A 20,110-nucleotide genomic window follows, 5' to 3' on the forward strand; every position below is an offset into this window, starting at 1 on the left:
GGGCTGCCGCCGGGCCGGAGGCCGCGGGCCCGTCTCTGTCCCATGCCCCCCGCCCCACGGCGGAAGGAAGAGGCGGAGGCCGCGCAGAACCCTACATGCCTTTATTACAGACTACCAAGCATAAGTGAAATCCGTCATCCAGTCACTAACTACACATCTATAGCACAGAGATCTGTCGAGAGGAGAATAAACCGTCATTAAATTATGAGATATGATTAAATCATCGACCAATAGAAAATTTATATAATAAAGCCAGAAAAAAGGTGTAAAATATAGTTTACAATAATTATTCACATTCAAGGCTGTACATCAATACATACAACACCATGGCCCCGAACATGAATTCAATCCAAATAATTCATATATTAGAATTTAAATAACACAGACTGAACTAGAGGCCAACAAGAGCCAGCAAATAACCTTAGAAGAATAAAAATACAAAAGTGTGTATCATATCATTGCATTATTTGCTTCTGTTTTCACGAGTTCTTGGGAAGATTGTTTTGTGGTTTGTTGATGGAGGGTCAGGGGTTTTATTTCTTTGGGGTGGGTTTTTTCTTTTTTTCTGTACATCACAGTTACAGCTACAAACCAGGTAGAGCATATTACACATGTAACTGACTGCCAGCAACCTGAAAACAGCATACAACTACCAAAACTGGTTCCTAATTGTTCTTTTGTCAGATATAGTTTTCAGTTCTGCTACCATTGCGAACGTTCACCATATCAAGTCAGTTAGTACATGGCCATAGGAAGCTTTGTCAAATGGCAATCATCTACATTCATGGCCCAGCTGATAAGACAGATTTCTCTCTTGACCAGGACAGGACTTGAGGAAACTGTATGAAGCTGAGTCACAGGAGCTTTAGGTTAGGTGTCAGTAAAAGGTTTTTCACTCAGAGGGTGGCCAAACACTGGAACAGGCTCCCCAGGAAGTGGTCACACTATCAAGCCTGCCTGAGTTGAAGGTGTCTGGCACATGGTGGGATTGCTGGGGAGTCCTGTGCAGCACCAAGTATTGGACTTGGTGACCTTGATGGGTCCTTTCCAACTCAGTATATTCTCTTTACTCTAAAACCAGGCTATTGGGTGCTTAAGAACTGCTCCAACTGTTTGCTGCATAACAGTAATTTCTTCTATGAAAGAGGAAACATTCTGAAACTATTAGTCATAAATGAAAACATGCCATTTGGGATTACAGAACTACTTGTCTGTAAACTCACTTGATCAACTGATAGACAATCTGCATCATGAGGCTTTGCAGGAGCATTTCCATTTGAGTCACAAAACATTTCCCATGAAGCATTATAGACATTCAGCAAAATTTCAGATATAAATACTGCACCTCTTTGTGCAATTTACTAGTAGAAAGAATGATCAGAATCCATCCACATCTTTAGGCAACTATTAATACACAAGTTCTCTCCTCAGCAAGGTGTTGAAATCAAATGCTTTGTCCACAGGCCAAATGAAGTAATTGTCTTGACTTTACTCAATCATTCAGAAGAAAATGTACATGTGGGAAATTCCCATAATTCTTCAGAGTTCCCAGCACAAAAAATAATTGTATCAAGCACATTATATTAAGCATCTTGAACTATGAAAACTGATTAGAATAATCACATCTTTGTTTCAATCCACAATTCTTTTCAGACTTATATATAGCAGATACTTCACAATTAAATCACATCAGAAGGAGAAAAGTAGAGCACAGTACTGATAATTGATCTTTTCAGTACTTAAGTGCCTAGCAAATGGAATCCTAATAGGCAATATCAGTCTGCTAGCAATGCCTCAACATCACATCTGAAGTAACTCTTTCTTAATACAAAACTGGACTTCAAGGCAAATGGTAACAAACTAATTTCTCAGTTTATTAAAGCAGTTCTAAACTTCTTGTGACTGGGCAGTAGTACTTCATCCTTTTTTAAGCTCCACACCACAGAAAAAGATGGAATAAATACCTTTTTGAAGTTCAAATACCAAGCAAAGCAAAATTACAACATTATTGACCAGATTCTTCATAAATGATCAACAACTGTTGAAATTTCAAGAGATGGAATGAATCAACAGATTTGGTTTGCAGTAGGTCTGCAGTAAGAAGAAGAGTCTTCAAGTACCTAAATTTTTTTTTCTCCTTTGAACACCTTGGATTAAAAGCAAAAAAAAATTACCTGGCCTATGTGCAGCTCTGAAGAACCTCCCTTGCACATTTCATTCCATGAACTCCCATGAACCACAGGAGTGATCTTCAGGACAAACACCTGATTCCACCCCACATCAGGTATAAGCATTTTAAATGGGTACCAGCTCTTCATAGTACGCAGCACCTTTCAACACACATTTAAGTGGACAAACTGGTAAAACATACTTGAATCCACAATTACTTCGTGATGCCTTACTCTATACTCTTGCCACCTTTCAAACCCACACATTCTACACATAGTCCAAGAAATAGAAATACTTCTCCCAGGAAAGTTCTAGTTCTTTCCCAAAAAAGCAGTAGCTAAGTAAGACTGGATTAGGAATACTGAAGCTCTAAGTGGAGTGATGCCTGTAAGAGATGCTTACAGTTTTCCAATAACAGGATTGTCAATTAAAATCAAAAGGATTTCTAGAATGCAGACATCAGCCTTCCAGAAACCTTCTTGACAGCTTACTTCTACCAAGATCTACAAGGCTGGATGAAAGCTTTTGGTGGGCAGGATGAAAGCCTACTGAGAGAAGATTTTCAAGGCATGAAAAAACACAATTTGCTATGGTAAAATGACTAAAAATCTAAATATTACAGAAAACATGTTTAAGCGCATCTAGATCTCTACCTAGTTACCAGGCCAATGAAGGTCATTTTGCCAGACTTTTTATGTGAGGCCAAGTTTTGTCACACTGAACAGCAGTGGCACTGTGAATCCCATCACTGCCAAACTCTCCTGTATGAAGTTTGGGAATACATCTGTCTAGATCTCAATACCAGAGACTAAATCCAAAAGTGGTAGGGTTGTCTCCAGTGGACACAATACATGGCCAAAATTTGGCAGCTGGAGAACAAATGGATAGCACTGCAACAGACTTAAAATACATGTCATGTTGGATAGAACAGCACATATAGCTTACTACAGACGCAGATCAAAGGTACACTGTGCTATTCAAATTTGAGTGACAAGCAGTATATTTTGTATGTGATCGAATTTCTCATGATGCAAAGGGAACACTCTTATGTCTTCCTAAGCCATTTACGGGACCCGTTCTCCCCCTTAATACCAGACACAGTAAGCCAGGGATTTGCTTCTCTCAGATTTCTGTATGTGATGGGATACGGACGACTACAGGAATGCAGTTGCTCCAAAAGAAAAGGCAACTGCACTCTCTTTTAAAGACTGGAAAAGCTGAACTGCCATCAAGTTCAACCACATAACACAGTTTTTAAGAGATCAATAATAAATTTCCTTCACCCTGTACAAGAAAATATTCAACATTCATGTATCTTTTGAAAAATCTGATAAGCCATTGTTCTTAAAATACTGCTTCTAGAGAACAGTAGCCTATGAGTTTTTTCAACATTGTAGAGAAACCTTTCTTTGGTGGAAGGATAAGCACATCATAGTATGACAACTCAAAATGCAAAGTAATGGTATATGTAATGAGTGAATAAATAGGTGTGATGTTTATACTGCTTTTAAAACAAAGAAGGAATGCCTTTGGCCAGACCTAGGTCATTCTCTTCTGCAAGGTTTAGAACACAAGCATGTAGAAAATACCACTGGGGAAGTTTTTTTTTAGCACACAGGAAGTTGTGTCTTTGTAACATGACAAGAAATGTTTGACCACAGAAAACAGCCATAATTTGAAGAGGATAAAGGAGATCGATATGATAAATATTTTCATTTTATAGATATGCTTTAAGTACCATATATTTTCCCCTTTGTATCAATATTTGCCTTTGATTTTCTCACCAGATTACTTTATTATCTGTATTTCAATTCCTTACATTTTTCCAGAGTTCCTGAATGTTTGGCCAAGGACCAAAAACACAACTGACATCTCATTACACAATGAGACAAAAAAAATGTCAAGTAATCAATTGTACAAAGTTTTCACATTTCCTTCTCTACCCAAGAAAATAGGTTGGCCCCACTAAAATGAACAACACATGCACACCCTGGAAAGAAAGCTTCCAGCCCTCATCTGCTGAAAAGGTGAAAAACTATCTACTATTTCAATAGTAGCCTTTTCTCCCCCATACTAACTAGTTTCTCTTTTCGTTAGCATTAGTTAAAAGCATGCTGGTAAGTTTATTGTCCCTTGATTAATCACACATATGACTTATATTAAGATTTAAACTTAATGTTTAAAAGGCTTCAGAAGCCAACATTTCAATTTTAGAAATTTCAGTGCTATGTTCAGCATTTTACTCTCTCAAAAGCTTTATCATTGGAGCCTGTCTGCCAGACAAACACATCTGATTCATTCACATACTTACTATAGTACCACAAAATTCCTGCAACCAGAACTATGTTAGGAATTACACAAGGGTGCAACCAACCTGGCTATAAATGCCATATACTAATAAGCTGGGGGACTGTGAGGAAAGGAAGAGAAAACAAAGAGGTGGTACTTAGAAGAGGCATATAAAAGCTCCCTGATGAAACACAGTTTAATGATAATCTGAGAGTCACAGAAAACTCCAGCCCCATAAAATGCAAGGCTGGTACATGATTCGGCATGTGTGCGTGTGGATTGGTTTTAACTCATTTTAAGTGAAGCTGGTAATGCAAGGTCTATCCACTAGTCTGCAGCAGAAACAGAACTGAAGTGCACAAAAGCAAGATCTTCACAGCAATGATATGCATGTGGAAGCCTCAACAGAAGCACAAAGAGCGAGCAAAGCAACCCTGAATTCCATTAGGTTTTTGCTTTTCTTCCTTTTTTTTTTCTTCTTAAAAAAAAAAACCAACCCCCCAAAAAAAAACAAAAGAAAAAAAAAAACAAAAAACCACACAAACAAACAACCAAAAAAACCTCCAAAAAACAAACAAACAAAAAAAAAACCCCAAACAAACAAAAGAAGAAAACCAAAAGCAAAAGGCAAAAAAAAACCCCAAAAAAACCCCAAAACCAAGAACATTTCAGACGTATGCTTCCCCTTGAGATGGTAATAGGTGGGTTGAAAAGATTCCTCTGATCGGCTGCACACGGAGTTCTAGCAGCAAGTAGGGAAACTGGGAAATTTTGGATGAGCTTTACTATTTTGCAGCATTCTGGTGGTATCTGTGCCGCCAAACTTCATGTATCTTTTTGCACCATTTATGAGCATTCCCACTTGGGTCCATCAGGTAATATGTCCTGTTTGGCTATAAGTGAACAACATTTTAATGATTACTCCAAACATAGTTTAACCAAAAAGCAGTAGTAATTCTGCACCTACCAATAAAATAATTATTCAGAATGAGCTCGTTAACTTTCTGAAAGTTAAATTCAATTACAGCTATATAACATTATGTATTACTGATTAACCATTTTAAGCAGTCAACTGACAATATGTTATACACCTCTCATGATTCACTACATACAAGAAGGGCTAAATGTTAAGTCATTAAGAACGTCCTTCAAAGCCCAAAATCCACTTATGGCTAATTTAAACACTAATAATTAAAATACAGTTGCATTTTTGTGATAAACATGTATGTCAGAGTGAGATTTTATGTGATTTTTTGTTTTATTATTATTAAGTTTTGTTCGGGGGTGTGGATTTTGTGCTTTTTTTGTTGGTTGACTTTGTTCAGGTTTTTGTTTAGTTTTGTTTTAAATTAGGACTATGAAATTTTGTATCAAAAAAACTATACTTTCTTCAGAAAAATCTTTTTGATAACTTACAGAAATTGCCCAAGGGCCTTAGAGCAATTTACAAAGAAAATTCAGAAAATAAACGTACCGTGTGAACAAAAAATGTCTTAAAATTCTTGGCTTCTGGACGCAACTCTAAAGACCATGGAATTTCTCCTTTTAGAACTTTGTTGACAGGATCCACATAATACAGGTGTGGCCCTTCCGTAAGCAGCAACTGGCGCCGACGTGCAAACAATCCCTAACAAGAAAAGTAGAAGTAGCAATGCAAAAACAAACAAACAAACCCCAGCAAAATCCATGAGGGAATTAAAAATGTAAATTTACACATCTCTGAACTGAACAACAGAGGCAGGATAAAACCAGCTCAGTGCTAGGATGGTATATTTGGGTTTGGGGGCTGTCTTTAATTTACTTTACCTATTTGACCTCACTCCTTTTTTAGGGTGTTGCAGTGCATTATTCTACTACATGGTGAAACACAAGTACTATTTTAGGAAAGTATCTTCAAGTTCTAGCAAAACCTGAAACACCCAGTGGCACAGAGTGAAGCAGAATCTATTTCTCAAAGAAATCAATAGTCATGATTCTGTAGAAAACACTACAAAGAAGCAGGTATTAACTTAAATGAAAGAGAACCTTCTTTCTGCTAAAGCTGATGCAGACTATCCTTGCTTATTCTGTAAGCTGCTGAAATAAACACTTAAAGCTGTTCTAACATCACCTCTGCCTCTTTCAGGATAAAGGCACAAAGTCAGATCCAGGAAAAAAAGCACAGTTGAGAACAACACTGATAATTTTTTGGTATTTTTGGTTCAAACCACATTCAGATATGCATCAAGAAAGTGTTTATTAGATTATATCAGATTGGGAGGAGAAGGACAAGCAAATCTCATTTGCTGCAATCTCAAAACGAAAGCATCAGTAGCAGATTTACTTAGGCTTTTCCAAGAAATCAAGAGGACATTACTAAATCAAGAAAAAAAAAATCAATCTACTCACAAGAAAACACTGATTTTTTAAAAATAACTTGTTTATAGGTGACAAATTGTTTAAACAAGGAAGCTTTAAAACAAGCTGCTTATCTGTGCTGCAGCTGTGCAAAAATTTGACAGCTCAATCTTGTTACAGGAAATTAAGAAAAGCCCTTACCTTTCTTTTGTCCACTGGACCCATTTTTAGGATTAAGTTATTTTCTACAAACTGATGCCTTAGAAAAAGAAAAATAACTATTACTCCAGAAGTAATTCTTTCACAGAAACAGCTATAATGATCAAGTAGTTTTTCATGTCACTCCCTAGCATGTCTTTTTCCATGAGAGTCCTGAACAACTTTAGTACGTGAGTTTTGGACTCTTCCTTAGCCCAGACCAGTGAGTTTTTCCTAAAATTTGACGGGGGTAAAAAAACCAACCAACCAAAACCAAAACCAAACAAAACCAACAACCCAAACAAACCAACCAAAGAAAAAAACCCCTTAGCGCATGCCCCCCCCCCCCAAGGAACAACAACAATGACAAAAATTCACACATGAGAGACTTCTCTAAAGAGTGAAAAGAAATGCTGTTACATAGTCTGGAGGCATTTTGGTTAGATATCCACCGAATATTATCATGCAAAAAATTCCAACAAATTATGGCATCTGTAAAAAAGGAGGAACCTCTTCCAATTTAGGATTGTAGTGCAAAGACTCCGCAGCACTGGATAGCGTCATTCTGCCTATCTTATAAATACACTCTACATCGTCTTCTAGACGTTGTAAATTTTAGAAATATAATATTAGGGTTTTGCTGCTATTGCTTTAAAAATAGAAGCCAAGAAAAATCTAGTTGCTAATTGTTTACTTGAAAATACTAAGATTGACAAATATTAATTTGAATCAAAATCACTTATTTTCCAGAATTCTTTATTGCTGTGCAAGTTATTTAGCTACATTCAAAGATCCTACCAAGGATTTCCACCAGCTTGTTTTGCCAGAAGCAACCTCTTTTCGTCTTCAGAAAACTGTAAATCCAGCTCAAAGGAATTGTTGTCAAGATCATGAATATACTGTTCAATATTTCCTCCTGATGTCTGTGGTGTACTTGTCTCTGCAGCAGACAGTGAATGGGAAGAGGCAGAACTAGAAACTTGCATGCAACCGAACTGACTCAGGAGATTGTCATACTAAAGGAGGAAAAAAAATGAAGTAATTAAATGTCTTTTATTAAAAAGCTTATTTTGCACTAAACTGTGGCTTTTAATTTAAGCATGCTTTAATTTATTTTGCTTTTGGGCCAAATCCCAGCCTACTCCCTATAGATCAGCAGGGTTCTATGCAAAAAGTATGATTGATCAAAAGCAAGCCAGCCTTGTTTTTTCAAAATACCCACTTTATCAGAAAACAAATGCTGATTTAAGTAAAAATTTAACCAGCAACATTTATTACATTCTTAATAATTAAAATATAACTAATCCATAGTTTCAGTAAAAATATTTATATTAGTATTTATATTATTTATTTATATTGGTATTCAATATTTATGCTATAATGGAAGTCTCAGGCAGCATCAGAGCTGAATACAGCAGTAGACAAACATACATTTCCATAACAGTCTTCATCATCCTCTGACATAGCAGGTAAATATGCTGTAAGTTTAGGGGGTGTCTGAAGATGTAGGTTCTCCCACACAATGGATTCAAAGAAGGGGTGAGCCTTAAGAGGTCCATATCCTCCCATTTCTTCACAACCTAATCGGTTGGTAGCATCTAGAACCTAACCAAATTAAAATTAAGTTAATCTGCATAAAATAATGACAAAGGGCAAGCATTATTCACATTTGCAAAGCACCATGTGAAAATGTAAAACCAGTCTGTCACCCTGCCCTAAGCATACATATCAATACTATAAGGAGGTTGTTTATAATAAAAGATGCTATTTGTCACTATGTCTCGTCAACAACATTTTGTATTAGATCTGCTCACAGATCTAAGGACAGGAGCACTTCTTTAAGGTGACAGCATTTTTTGGCTTTGCTCCTTTGTAAAGACTGAAACAAACATACAGAGAAGGCCTGATGAAGCCTTTTTAAGTTTAGTCCACCATCACATTCTAGTGATGCAAGAAGCTGTGGAAGCTACAGGGGGTGTTAAACATCAGCCTCTCAAGGACCTCAAAATGACACACTTCTCAAGATACAACCAGGTTAATACAACCTGGACTTCACCATTCAGGAGACGCTGGCTTGGCCATAGAACCGGACTTGGACACGGGAATGCACTAATAGGCCTTTTAGGTTGTATTTACCATCATCCACAAAGGTTAGAGTTTCCTCCCCATCCCCTGCTAATATGATAGACTGTTGAACTTAAAAAAGCTTATAACCCCTAAAATGTTCTCTGCATATTCACTTGAGTGTCATGACTATAATCTCACTGATGGAACTGAACTACTTTTTCTTCCTACTTGTCAAACCTTCAGAGGCATAGTAATTCTTAGACTGATACTACTGAGACATGTTAAGTGCATGCTAAAATGCAAGGCAACTGGATTTATATTGTAATGAATATATCTGCCTGTGATGTACAGGATGCTGTTTTTAACTAAATGATCCCTTATACAACTCAAAACCAATTAATCTGAGAACTATGTAAGCCTAACTATTTGAATCTTAATTTCTGCTTGTAATGCACAGTATCTAGAATTGTTTGCTTCCATTTCATAGAAAGACATTCCTTATCCTTCTAACAATTCTTGTTAGAATTCAGATTTTAAAAAAAAAATCAAAGTGCTGTTTAATAACAGATGTTGATTTTCAAGACAGTCCCCTACACAGTCAATAATGCTCACAGATGTTCATATTAAAAGATTTGCAAGAGTGCATAGAAACTTTCAGAAAAGAGAACTACATAAGCTGAATGTTTTCCAATGTCATCAAACCATTTAATGACAAATCAATTTCAGTGATACCTTTTGGTTGACGAAGTTAGGCATTTAGGTACTTGGTCAGTTATTAAAAAAAAAAAAAAAAAAAAAAATCAATCAAAACAAGCATAGTACATTCAAGAAGAAAAGCACAAATATTTACCAACAGCTTTTCCACAAGGTCTTTTGCCTTGGGAAAAAATTTTTCTGGGAAGTCATATTCCAACTTTATTATCTTCTGGAATATAAGATATTCATTTCTGCAGAAGAGAAAAATATTAACTCTTGTTATTAGTTCTCCATGGTTCTTTCACCTTAACCTGAATAAACCAGACAAATATTAAACAAAAAATCTACCAGTTATGTTCCTGTGAATCTTCCTAGGGTGAAGGGGTACTATGATCCTGCAAGCACCAGATACTTGAGAAATAACAACAAAAGCTCAAATGACTCAACAGAGAGTGTTGAGGCTATGCCTTATAAACCCCTTTCACATACAGTTATATAGTTACCATCATGGCACGAATTACATGTGAAATTCTAGGATAGCTTAAAGGAATCTCTCCCTCAGGAGCTCTAGTTATAGCTGTCTAAGCAACTTCATTACACCAAAAAGGACAAATAAAAGCAGCATGACATTAATACCAGCTCTGCATCATGAAAAATACTTCAGAACTGCTAGTACGGTAAAAATCCAATCAGAGGCAATATATTTATGATCCACATGTAAATAACTAGCTCAAATCTCTTACCCAGCTCTAAATGGAGGCAATCCAGCTACAAGTTGATATATTATGCATCCCAGAGCCCAGAGGTCAGAGCTTCAAAACAAAGAGGAAAAAAACACAGAATCTTTTTTGTAAAAGAAATCTTTAAAATGAAATCTAAAAAGAAAAATTCTTAACCTTCTGCTACTTAAAACATAGCATGAACCCAGTGGACAAACCTGCTTTGTATATTTTCCACATTATTTTTACTTTAGCCCTTGACAGAAGAATAGGCTAGCAACACAACTTAAAAGAAAAAACTGTAGAGTAATAGTCCCACAAAAAACTGACTCCAAGCACAAGTGGAAGACAGGTGAATTCTCAGTCAAAATAATGGGTAACTAATGACTTTGAAAAGAATATTGATTATCCACATGATGATTCAAGGATGCATCCAACTTCATTCAATATATGCCCCTTCAGATTTAAAATACTTTCCTCTTAATATTTTATTTTAAAAAAGAGTATATATTACAATACAGTTTTTTACCTTTTTTACTTAAAGCTTTTCTTAAGGCACAAACAGAAAGACAGGCCATAATGATAAGGAAAAGCTATGTTCTAGTGTGGTAGGTAAAGGAAAGTTAAGCTTTAGTGTGTTGGCCTGAAAGAACACGTTCAACTTATTTTACCTCGAGGTAAGCTACCCATAGATTTGATTAAAGCTTCAAAATCCTCATGGAAGACTAAAATACTTAGAACTACTCAAACTAAGAGTTTTCTGTACAGGTGAAGCATTATGCAACTTCTAAAAGGAGATGATATTCTAATTAAATCTTTCCGTTAGCCAAAACAGTCAAAAGCTCTTCACTAAAAGAAGATGTGAAAAGTCTGATAGTATCTCTATCACTTAAAGAAATGCTAGCACAAATTACTACACCTATTCACATAAATGATCCTTTTAACTTCTGATTTGTCAGCGACTAGCTTACTCTTCCATCATTGCAGTAAAATAGATATACACATTCACTAGGATACCATCAGCAAACAATTTTAATGAGTTCAGAAATTTCTTAAGGGCATCACTCATACCAGGCAGAGAGATAAGCTTTAAAAGGTTGCAAATCCTAAGTACAGTTTAGGAAACATAACTGCAAGTTGATCTAAATACAAGTCAAAGAAAGCTGCAGCCTTTTCCTTAACTGAACAGCATGTGACATTCTGTTGTTCCTACAGCAGGAAATACCATATTTGAGCAATCTTATATAAAATGGAATTAAAATAATTATATTACTTGGATAACAGATTTTTCTGATTTATTTATGGGTGAGAAATCCAACTTCACCTTACACACCTCCTTCTCCAAAAACACCTAATCCTGTTAGTAGAACCCCAAAAAGTAGATAAACTGAGGAAGCCAGCCCTCAGACAAGAAGCAATACTTAATAAGAAAAAACTTTTCAAGCTCTGTTAAAATACTCAAGCATTTTGCTTCTTTAAAATACTAAGCTTGCTTGCTTGATTTATCCACTCCTCCCCATTTGACAGTTTCCTGACAGAGTCAGTAAAGTTCTGGAATATAGAGGAGCCCTCACCTTTTACAGGCAGATTTCTCTGTCAGCAGTTCTGGAGAAACATACTGTGCTGTCCCTACAAATGAGTTTGCCCGCGCTGTGAGGAAAGAAATAAGCAAACACACACTTATGCATAAGCCAAGACTCCTCTTCCTCCCCTGTCGCCACCCAGTTTATAAAAAAAACAAACCCAAAAGGCAATCCACTGCAAGTTACATAATACTGCAAAGAACCCATGAGAATTTAACTTCTTTAACTATACACAAAACCTGCTTGGAAGAAACAAATCAATCTCAGTGATACCTGTTTGGTTCAAGAAGCTAAGCATTTAGGTACTTAGTTATAAAATCTACCAACACAAGTTTGCTACAGTTAAGAAAAAAATGTCAATTGAATTCAGTTCAGCCTAGTGCTTTTTTCAAGCATTGTTTGCAGCATCTATTTACAGGCTATTAGTAACAACTGCAGACACATTAATTCTACCACCTTCATATTTGTGCAATTCTTTCAGCCACTGGAGTTAAACATATAAGCAGAGTTAAAACTTACTGTATCAGGTGAGCCATGGTACCTATTTGTTTGTATTCTTGTCTTGCAAATGAAAACTAAGCAACCTGAAGTAGTTCAACTTCCCAGTCTATTTGGTAATCTAGCTGGTATTCCACTACACCAAATACTACCTCCTCTGATACAAACTACGTAGTGACAGTCGAAACTGTTTCAAGATCCTTTAGTGATTTAGGTAAGGTAATGCCATTGGAAGGTTACAATCTGGTAAATAAAACACATGTACATTTCCAAAGGATCACTTGCTGTAATTACTGGTGTCACATAATGAATAATGGCAAACCTTGTCTGCTATCTGCAGATAATACTTTTGCTGTTCCGAAGTCTGTTATTTGAATGTGCATATCTTCATTTAATAGGATGTTCTCTGGCTTAAGGTCCCTGGAAAAGACAGATTTTTATATTCAAACAGTATACAAATTAAAGTTGAAAAACTGTCTAGTGACTGAGGTACATAATGCTATAATAAACGATGCAAACATTCTATAAACATTTTTACAACAGCTTCTCTAACATGTAGCTGTCAACCTGCAGACTAACAGATTTTTTAAAATCCATTAACTTTTTTTTAAACATCATGTAAATAATCATCTCAAAACTATGCTCCTGTGTATGTCACATGTTCAAAAATTTCAAAAACAAAACAAATCCCAACAAAAACCCCACCTCACAAGAACACACACTAAACCCCAAGCCCCTTCACTCCAAAGCCTTAATTTAAATAACATCTGACAGATTGATATGGCATTAAGATTTTCTACATCTGTTTCCTCACTGCAAAATTTCAGTTAGTCAAACACTGGCAAACCCAGCCCCAGCTAAATGTCCTGTCCAGGTAAGGTAGATCACCTCCATGCATAATCTGCATTTCAAATGCACGCCTACTGTTTGCATAGACACAGCCTCTGATTCTGAATAAAACCAGACTTCACAGTATCACAAACACAATAGATAGCAGTACAGAGTTAGATATCAAGAGCTGCATTAGAAACAACTTAAGAGCATTCAGTTACACTGATACGATATGCCTTTGCATCAAGTTTCCTTAGCTGATCCAAAAAAACCCTACATATTTCCCTCCTAAGCTGAATCTTTGAATGCTCATAAAGAAATCTAGGAGCATGGGAGTTGTTTTGTTTGACTGGTAAGAAAAAGCCAGTAAAAACTGAAAGCTGTTTCTGTCAATCACTGTGCAGCACTATTTTCTTCAGATTAAAGTCCCCTACTATGGAAAAGTATAAGTTGTACAATTTAATGTCTGGAAACTACCACAGAGAGCAACAAGCCATAAAAATCCTGTTGATTTTCCTGTGCCTGTCGTATGAGAGAGGTAGAAAGTATGTGAATGGAATGGATTTCTTAACAATTTTGTGTAGAGCTTTTTTAAGATATGTATGTATGTAGATATACTGTACTCCATACATGCTTCATATATACTGTTTATATAATATATCCTATACCAACATTAATACTGGATTATGGATTTATAGCTATATATAAATACATAGAGATATCTGTAATAAATTTTCCAGGGTAGCCTGACATTTTAAAGTGGTTCTATGTCATGTCCTATTTCTTCAGGCAGTAAAAAATCCCAAGAGTTTTCAGGCATTGCTAGAGCTGTGTCCTCATAAACTTCATACTAAGTTCTCCAATGCACAATTTTCCTGGTTTTTTTTTTGACCTCCTCATAGGGTCCTTCATATACAAACAAGTATAAAGCAGCTCTTCTCCAATAGGAGGTTTCCAATATAGGGTTAGTAACACTGACAATCATCCCACATTCATTTTATAAGCATCCTCTCAGCCTAAACACATGAACTATAAAATCAAAGGGAAACTGGAAGTTCTTGAACTTTTCCCCTGCCTGTGTAGAAAGTATTATGCTTTCAGTATGCTCCACATCCATCCCCCTTAGATTCAAATTATTTCACAAAAACTTCTATTTAAAAGGAAAAACTGTTTTTGTAATAACTGAAAGAAATAATGCTATCAGAATTATAACCAGTCAGCTTTTTTGCCAACTAGCATCTAGTGTCCCATGACAACTGCTTGGTAACCTAAATACAATAAATTTCTTACCCAAAAAGAAGTTCTGCAGCTCAGATGTCTAGCACTTAAAACTTTAGTTAATAAACATTAATGACAAAACATTACCATCCAAACAATATATTACATCAAGAACAACTTCGTAAGTACTGCTGAAAACTTCGCCTATTTCACCACTTACCTAATTATTGTACAGCTTTGTGGAAATTGTTTACTCACTGAAAACTGATATAAATTAATTTACTTGATTATATAGTACACATTAAGCCACACACAAAAAGAATTCTAGTTACTTTTGCACCATAACAGCACAGGAAAAAAAGTAGTTGAACAAAAGTCAGTTTCTGTTTTTCAGGCCAACCAATGAAGCTTGAAAGACAAGCTTTTGGTAATGTTAATTCAAGGCCAGAAGGTTTTCTTACTCTTTCCTGCTCCAACAGTTGGTATAACAACGATTGGCTCTCCTCCTCAAGTTTGCTATGTTTAACTACTGATGTTAACTGCGCTAGGGCTGATCAAATGCAATTTGTGCTCTTTGGCTTTCCACAAAAATCCAACTTTGCTTTTAGTTTCACAAAGAACATTTTTAGGGAAAAAAACACCTCTTACATGATCAACCGCATGTCTGTCTCAACTCTGTATTACCTGTGAATGATTCCTTTGCCATGCAAATACTCCAGGGCTGATACAATTTCAGCAGTATAAAACCTTGTACAGGTCTCATCAAAGGAGCCAATTTTGCGTATATACTTTAGCAGCTCTCCGTTTTTGGCATAGCTAAGTCCAAAATCTGGATGTAACTTAGTTAAGGTTTATCTCTAAGCCACTCCAAAACAAAAATCCCCACAATCTTATTCCAAAGAGAAGAATACTACTAAAAATACATGAACAACAGGGAAGAAGGTGGTTAATTTGAAATTTTACAAGTAGCAAGCCCAAGCAATTTCTTAAATATATCAACAACCTAAGACATGGGTCCAAATTTCTTAGCAAAGCAAAAACTACATAAAGGGTTAACTTCGTAGTTTTTCCAGAGAATGATCCGGATAATTCATTTAAATGACATACATAATTGTCCTCAGAGTTATTTACAGTAATAACTGATAGAAGTTAAAAATTGTCCCATCACCTGGAAAGTACCAGAGCAAGTGTTTACAATACAAAAGAGGCCCTGTGAGCTCATACTGTATGATATGTAGGGCTTGCCAGCACTATTAGCAGCCTTTGGGAAAACCAGAAAACTACTTACTGACCCCAGAAATAGACTGATCTATACCTTTATGCTTGGCACAGCCAATGCCAAGCAGGAAATTTAAGAGGAAGTTCACATAATTAACATTTTCTTAAAAAAACCCAAACAAACAAAAAAACCCAAAAAAACCCCAAAGCCAACTGCCAAGCAATGAGCTCCCAGGATGAAACTGCACTTCACAATTACTGCTAGAGAGAGCTGGGAAAACAGCAGCCCAGAGGATTCATATTATTCTATAAGCATCTTCATCTTTGCATAAAAATTTTAATAATAGCTCTAATTGTAGAAATGAAACTAGTAGGAAGTATAGCTGGCTAGCCCTATTTTAAATGCAGGAATTACTGTGTTTTACTACAGATAGATAGATGGATATACATACACACATATATACATCAGGAATAAAACACTTCTGAAACACTTCCCATACATCCCATCTCCTCCCTCCAACCCAATTTAGAATTTTTAAATTATTTTTAAACTTGGATTGTTACAAGTCACCCTTCAACATTTACCACATGGACAATTTGTTTAATTGCTTCCCCCTGTCTCACAAGCAGGGGGGAAGCAATTTCTTCTCTCTGAGAGGACTCACTCATTCCATCTGCTTAATTTCTGTTAAAAGTGTGACTACAAAAATTGCATCACATACATCAGGATACTTTAAATACCTTAAGTTACCTCCATCATTTCCATTAGACCACTTTTTAAGGAATCAAAACTGGGCATTGTTATTAGTCTTAAGAAAGTGTTACAGCAAGTTTTAATATGCAAAGGATACATAGCTTTTCATCATCCTGAAAGGTGAAGTAGAGTTTCACAAAAAAAGGGTGATCCAGACGGGACATTACATCTCTCTCTCGTGTCACATATGGTACCTTGTTTTCTTTTATGATATGACGTTTTTCTAGAATTTTAACTTAATGAAAAAAAGAGAGAGTAAAAATGCAAGAGGTACAAGTAAATTAAACCCATCTTGTTTTGGAGTTTTTTTGGTTACATTTAATTAAGATGAAACCACTAATTCTGTTCCTTCAACAGGTATTTCATAACTGGACTACACTGACACTTTATTTTCAAAAAGTTCATGTTAAAGGAGTCAATACTTACTGGCATATTCTCTAGAACTTGCCAATTCTCGAGCCAAGACAACCTGTTGTCAGAGGAAAGAAAACATATTGTTACTGGCCACTAAACACAGGCACTAACATTGTTCGTCCAGTAGGTATTTGGAACACAGCAAAATATTTAAGCATGTGTTCAACATTATGCTGGCTTCAGCAAGACTTCTGCAGAAATTCAGTTCAGCTGACCAATGTTTGTTTTGCCAAAAGATTTACACACGTAAGAGTGTAAACACTGCATATTTTTTTCCCAGAAGAATTCTGAAGATTGTAATGTAAGTCGAAGTAAACTACCAAAGTTTCTTAAAGGGGGAAACAAAAAGCAACAAGTACACTGAGGAATACTTATAAAAATAATTGTCATAGTACTTTCCTGAATATAGATGCCAAAGATTAAAAGATAAATTTTATCCAAATGAGCAAAAGTAAGAAGTGAGACAGAACTTTCAATTATTTACAGTTTCTTAAGAAATAAAAGGAACAGAAGATTTCCAATTAGTAGAAGCAAGGGATGAAATTTCAGGCAAACAGGTTTACATTTTTAAAGAGAAATGCTTTTGGAGCATTTTCAAGACAGAACTCTATAAAAGGCAATTTTAGAGACAATCTGAAAAGTCTTCTTGCATGAATGCAACCAATAACCTTGTAACAATAGATGAGTACAGTTCTTTGTTTTTCTCATTTTAAGTTTATATCCATTTCAACATCTTGCGAAAATCTCAACTTCACACTATTTTTTTAATCACTGTACCAGACTTGCTTCTATCCCTTGCAAAATCAGTTATAACAGAGTACTCCAAAATATTACTACACACACTTGATGCTAGATGTTAGGTATTTAGGAAATCTAAATAAGGCATTTTTTCAGATGAAAGAGGTGCATGCAGTTGCACTCTTTAGTACTAGAAAATTGTTCAGTAGTAACAGGCAGCCTTAATTTTCTTTAAAATTTCATCTCTTAAAACCATTGACATTTACAGTATTTCATCAATGAAAATTTCTATTAGAAATGTTACAAACAACCAGTCTGTTAACATCTGCCTCTCTGCATAAGGAATTTTTGAGATCCTTCTGTGTATACACCTAACACTAGATAGGATGTGCAGCTGAATGAGAATGTTATTAACTTTTCTAATTTTTGTAACTAGGTTTCATCAACCATATCTACCAAGAAAGCTTCTGAAAGCAGGTCAGTTTAAAAGGCAGTTATCAAATAAAACCCCACATACACAGAGACCATACTCAGATGGCAGAAGGTATCAGCTGACACAGATGAAAATATATCTTGGCAAATTAAGCTAAAGACTGACTCTCTTCCAGTCCTGCACTGTATCCAACTTTTTACCATTGTATTTCACAGGTATTACCCTCATACATTGACATGGAACAGCTGTGTTCTAATTACACTGAGCACTTACCTGATAGCAGGAGTACTTTGGTACCCTCAAGCTCCTTCCTCACCAATCAGATCTGAGTATACCATAAATCTTAATTTCCCCATAACTAATAATCCAGAAAACCACAGTAGATATGCACAAAAAACAAAGAAACAGAAAACACCTCAGAGGTACATATTAATACAATGTCTCTTATCAGGGGCCTGAATCTTATCCACCATATGGGAAGAAGTAATATCAATAATGAATGCAAATTCTATAGAAAGAAATTAGACATTAACTGGATAGCTTAAAAAAAAAGCCATAAAACGAACAGAAAAACAGAAGCATTCACAGAACACGTAAACATGTAAGTTGCAAATTCAGACAACAGCAAGGCAAGAAATGTAGTTAAACATCCCAAATCAAAGGAAGGGGAGAGGAAGGGGGGGGGGGGGGGGAGATAGAGCAGAGAACCCTCAGAGGCTACAAAGCAAAAGTAACTGCCAACGTACCTGGCATACATCATGACCAAGCCCCACTCTAAACTTAAACAAAGACTTCAGGCTGCTAGAGATTAAATCTGCATTTAAGAACTGGTTTTGGTCAGACAATCATACTTCCTAAGAGCTCCTGTTTTTAAGAAATGCCTCATTTAGAGGTGGAGACAAAACCAAGGTGGAATATATATATACGCACATATTGAAGGAGGTGAGCTACACAACATGCCTCCTCAATCATGAGAATTATAATTTTTCTACCAATAACAGATATTATTCTGAAAGAAGCCTGAAGCTGTCTACAAAGCAAGTAGATTCTCATTAATTTAAAAGAGCAGAACAACAAGTAGAAGGCCCTGTATTTGTGTGTTTGTTTATATCAGGCATGGGTTCAAGAAGTTGCAGCTGCAGAATACAATCCCACAAAGTTGGAGAGTGCTCTGAAAAAAAACCCTGAAGCCACATCATGTATATCTCTGTTGAATTTAAAATGCAGCCCTGGCGCTAAGTAAGAGTTTGTGGCAGCTTAACAGAAGTCCAAGAAAATGGAATACATTCATTATGACCTTGAAGAAAATATTTTTTTAATCTGAAGCTGTCATTGGATATATGGTAATATGAGGGCACCTATTTTTTGAGATAAACACTTTTTAGTTAGAATATTGGTGAGGATCTTGGGGAGTACAGTCAGATCTCTGAGTCTACAACTGTGTTTAATATGAAAAAATCATATGCTTTTTAACAAGATGTTTTGATGACAACATAAAGATACATGCCCCACAGATCAAATGCTCTGAAGTTGATACATCAGAGGGTTGTGCTGCCACCCAGGGAGACAGGCAGCAGAGTGCTGGACAAAGTTTATTCAGAGTCTGGGCTAAGCCCTATGAATTTCTTTACCTACATGGAACATGGCATTAACTTTCAGAGACCAAAAGCAGAAATGAAAAGTGTACTACTGAAGTAAAGTGTCCTGGTATACCCAAACCACAACAACTCTCTTGGATGCTTTAGGGAAACCTGCAAATTATGCAAACTACATGTTTGAGCGCAAATTACTTTTGACAAGTACTAGAGGCCTGCATCCTAGACACTGCAGTAGGCTGTACTGGAAGAACCAGAAAACTCCAACACTTAGAGACCTACAACCAAAAACCATACACAACAAGTATCAGATGCAAAAGATGCAGAAATATTATTGTCTTACAACTGGTAAA

At 36.0% G+C, this 20,110-nt stretch overlaps 1 protein-coding gene across 6 annotated transcripts in view; it reads right to left on the bottom strand.

Annotated features, from left to right (window-relative positions):
- Positions 1-86: 86 nt before the first annotated feature.
- PDPK1 (3-phosphoinositide dependent protein kinase 1) overlaps positions 87-20,110 on the bottom strand; it is a 31,702-nt gene continuing 11,678 nt past the window's right edge. For all 6 annotated transcript variants that reach the window (XM_071444705.1, XM_071444704.1, XM_071444702.1 and 3 more), the window contains 12 exons: positions 17,004-17,046; positions 16,675-16,812; positions 15,290-15,434; positions 12,879-12,976; positions 12,050-12,125; positions 10,500-10,568; positions 9,911-10,007; positions 8,425-8,598; positions 7,792-8,009; positions 6,997-7,054; positions 5,933-6,085; positions 87-5,351 (listed from right to left, as the gene is read on the bottom strand). In XM_071444705.1, coding sequence (XP_071300806.1) covers positions 5,244-5,351; positions 5,933-6,085; positions 6,997-7,054; positions 7,792-8,009; positions 8,425-8,598; positions 9,911-10,007; positions 10,500-10,568; positions 12,050-12,125; positions 12,879-12,976; positions 15,290-15,434; positions 16,675-16,812; positions 17,004-17,046 — 1,377 coding nt within the window. In that variant the 3' untranslated portion in view covers positions 87-5,243. The remainder of the gene's footprint in view (positions 5,352-5,932; positions 6,086-6,996; positions 7,055-7,791; positions 8,010-8,424; positions 8,599-9,910; positions 10,008-10,499; positions 10,569-12,049; positions 12,126-12,878; positions 12,977-15,289; positions 15,435-16,674; positions 16,813-17,003; positions 17,047-20,110) is intronic.

The sequence above is a fragment of the Agelaius tricolor genome, unplaced genomic scaffold (genome assembly GCF_023055355.1).
Source record: "Agelaius tricolor isolate 1412-34295 unplaced genomic scaffold, bAgeTri1.0.p SCAF_19, whole genome shotgun sequence".
Classification (NCBI taxonomy): Eukaryota; Metazoa; Chordata; class Aves; order Passeriformes; family Icteridae; genus Agelaius; species Agelaius tricolor.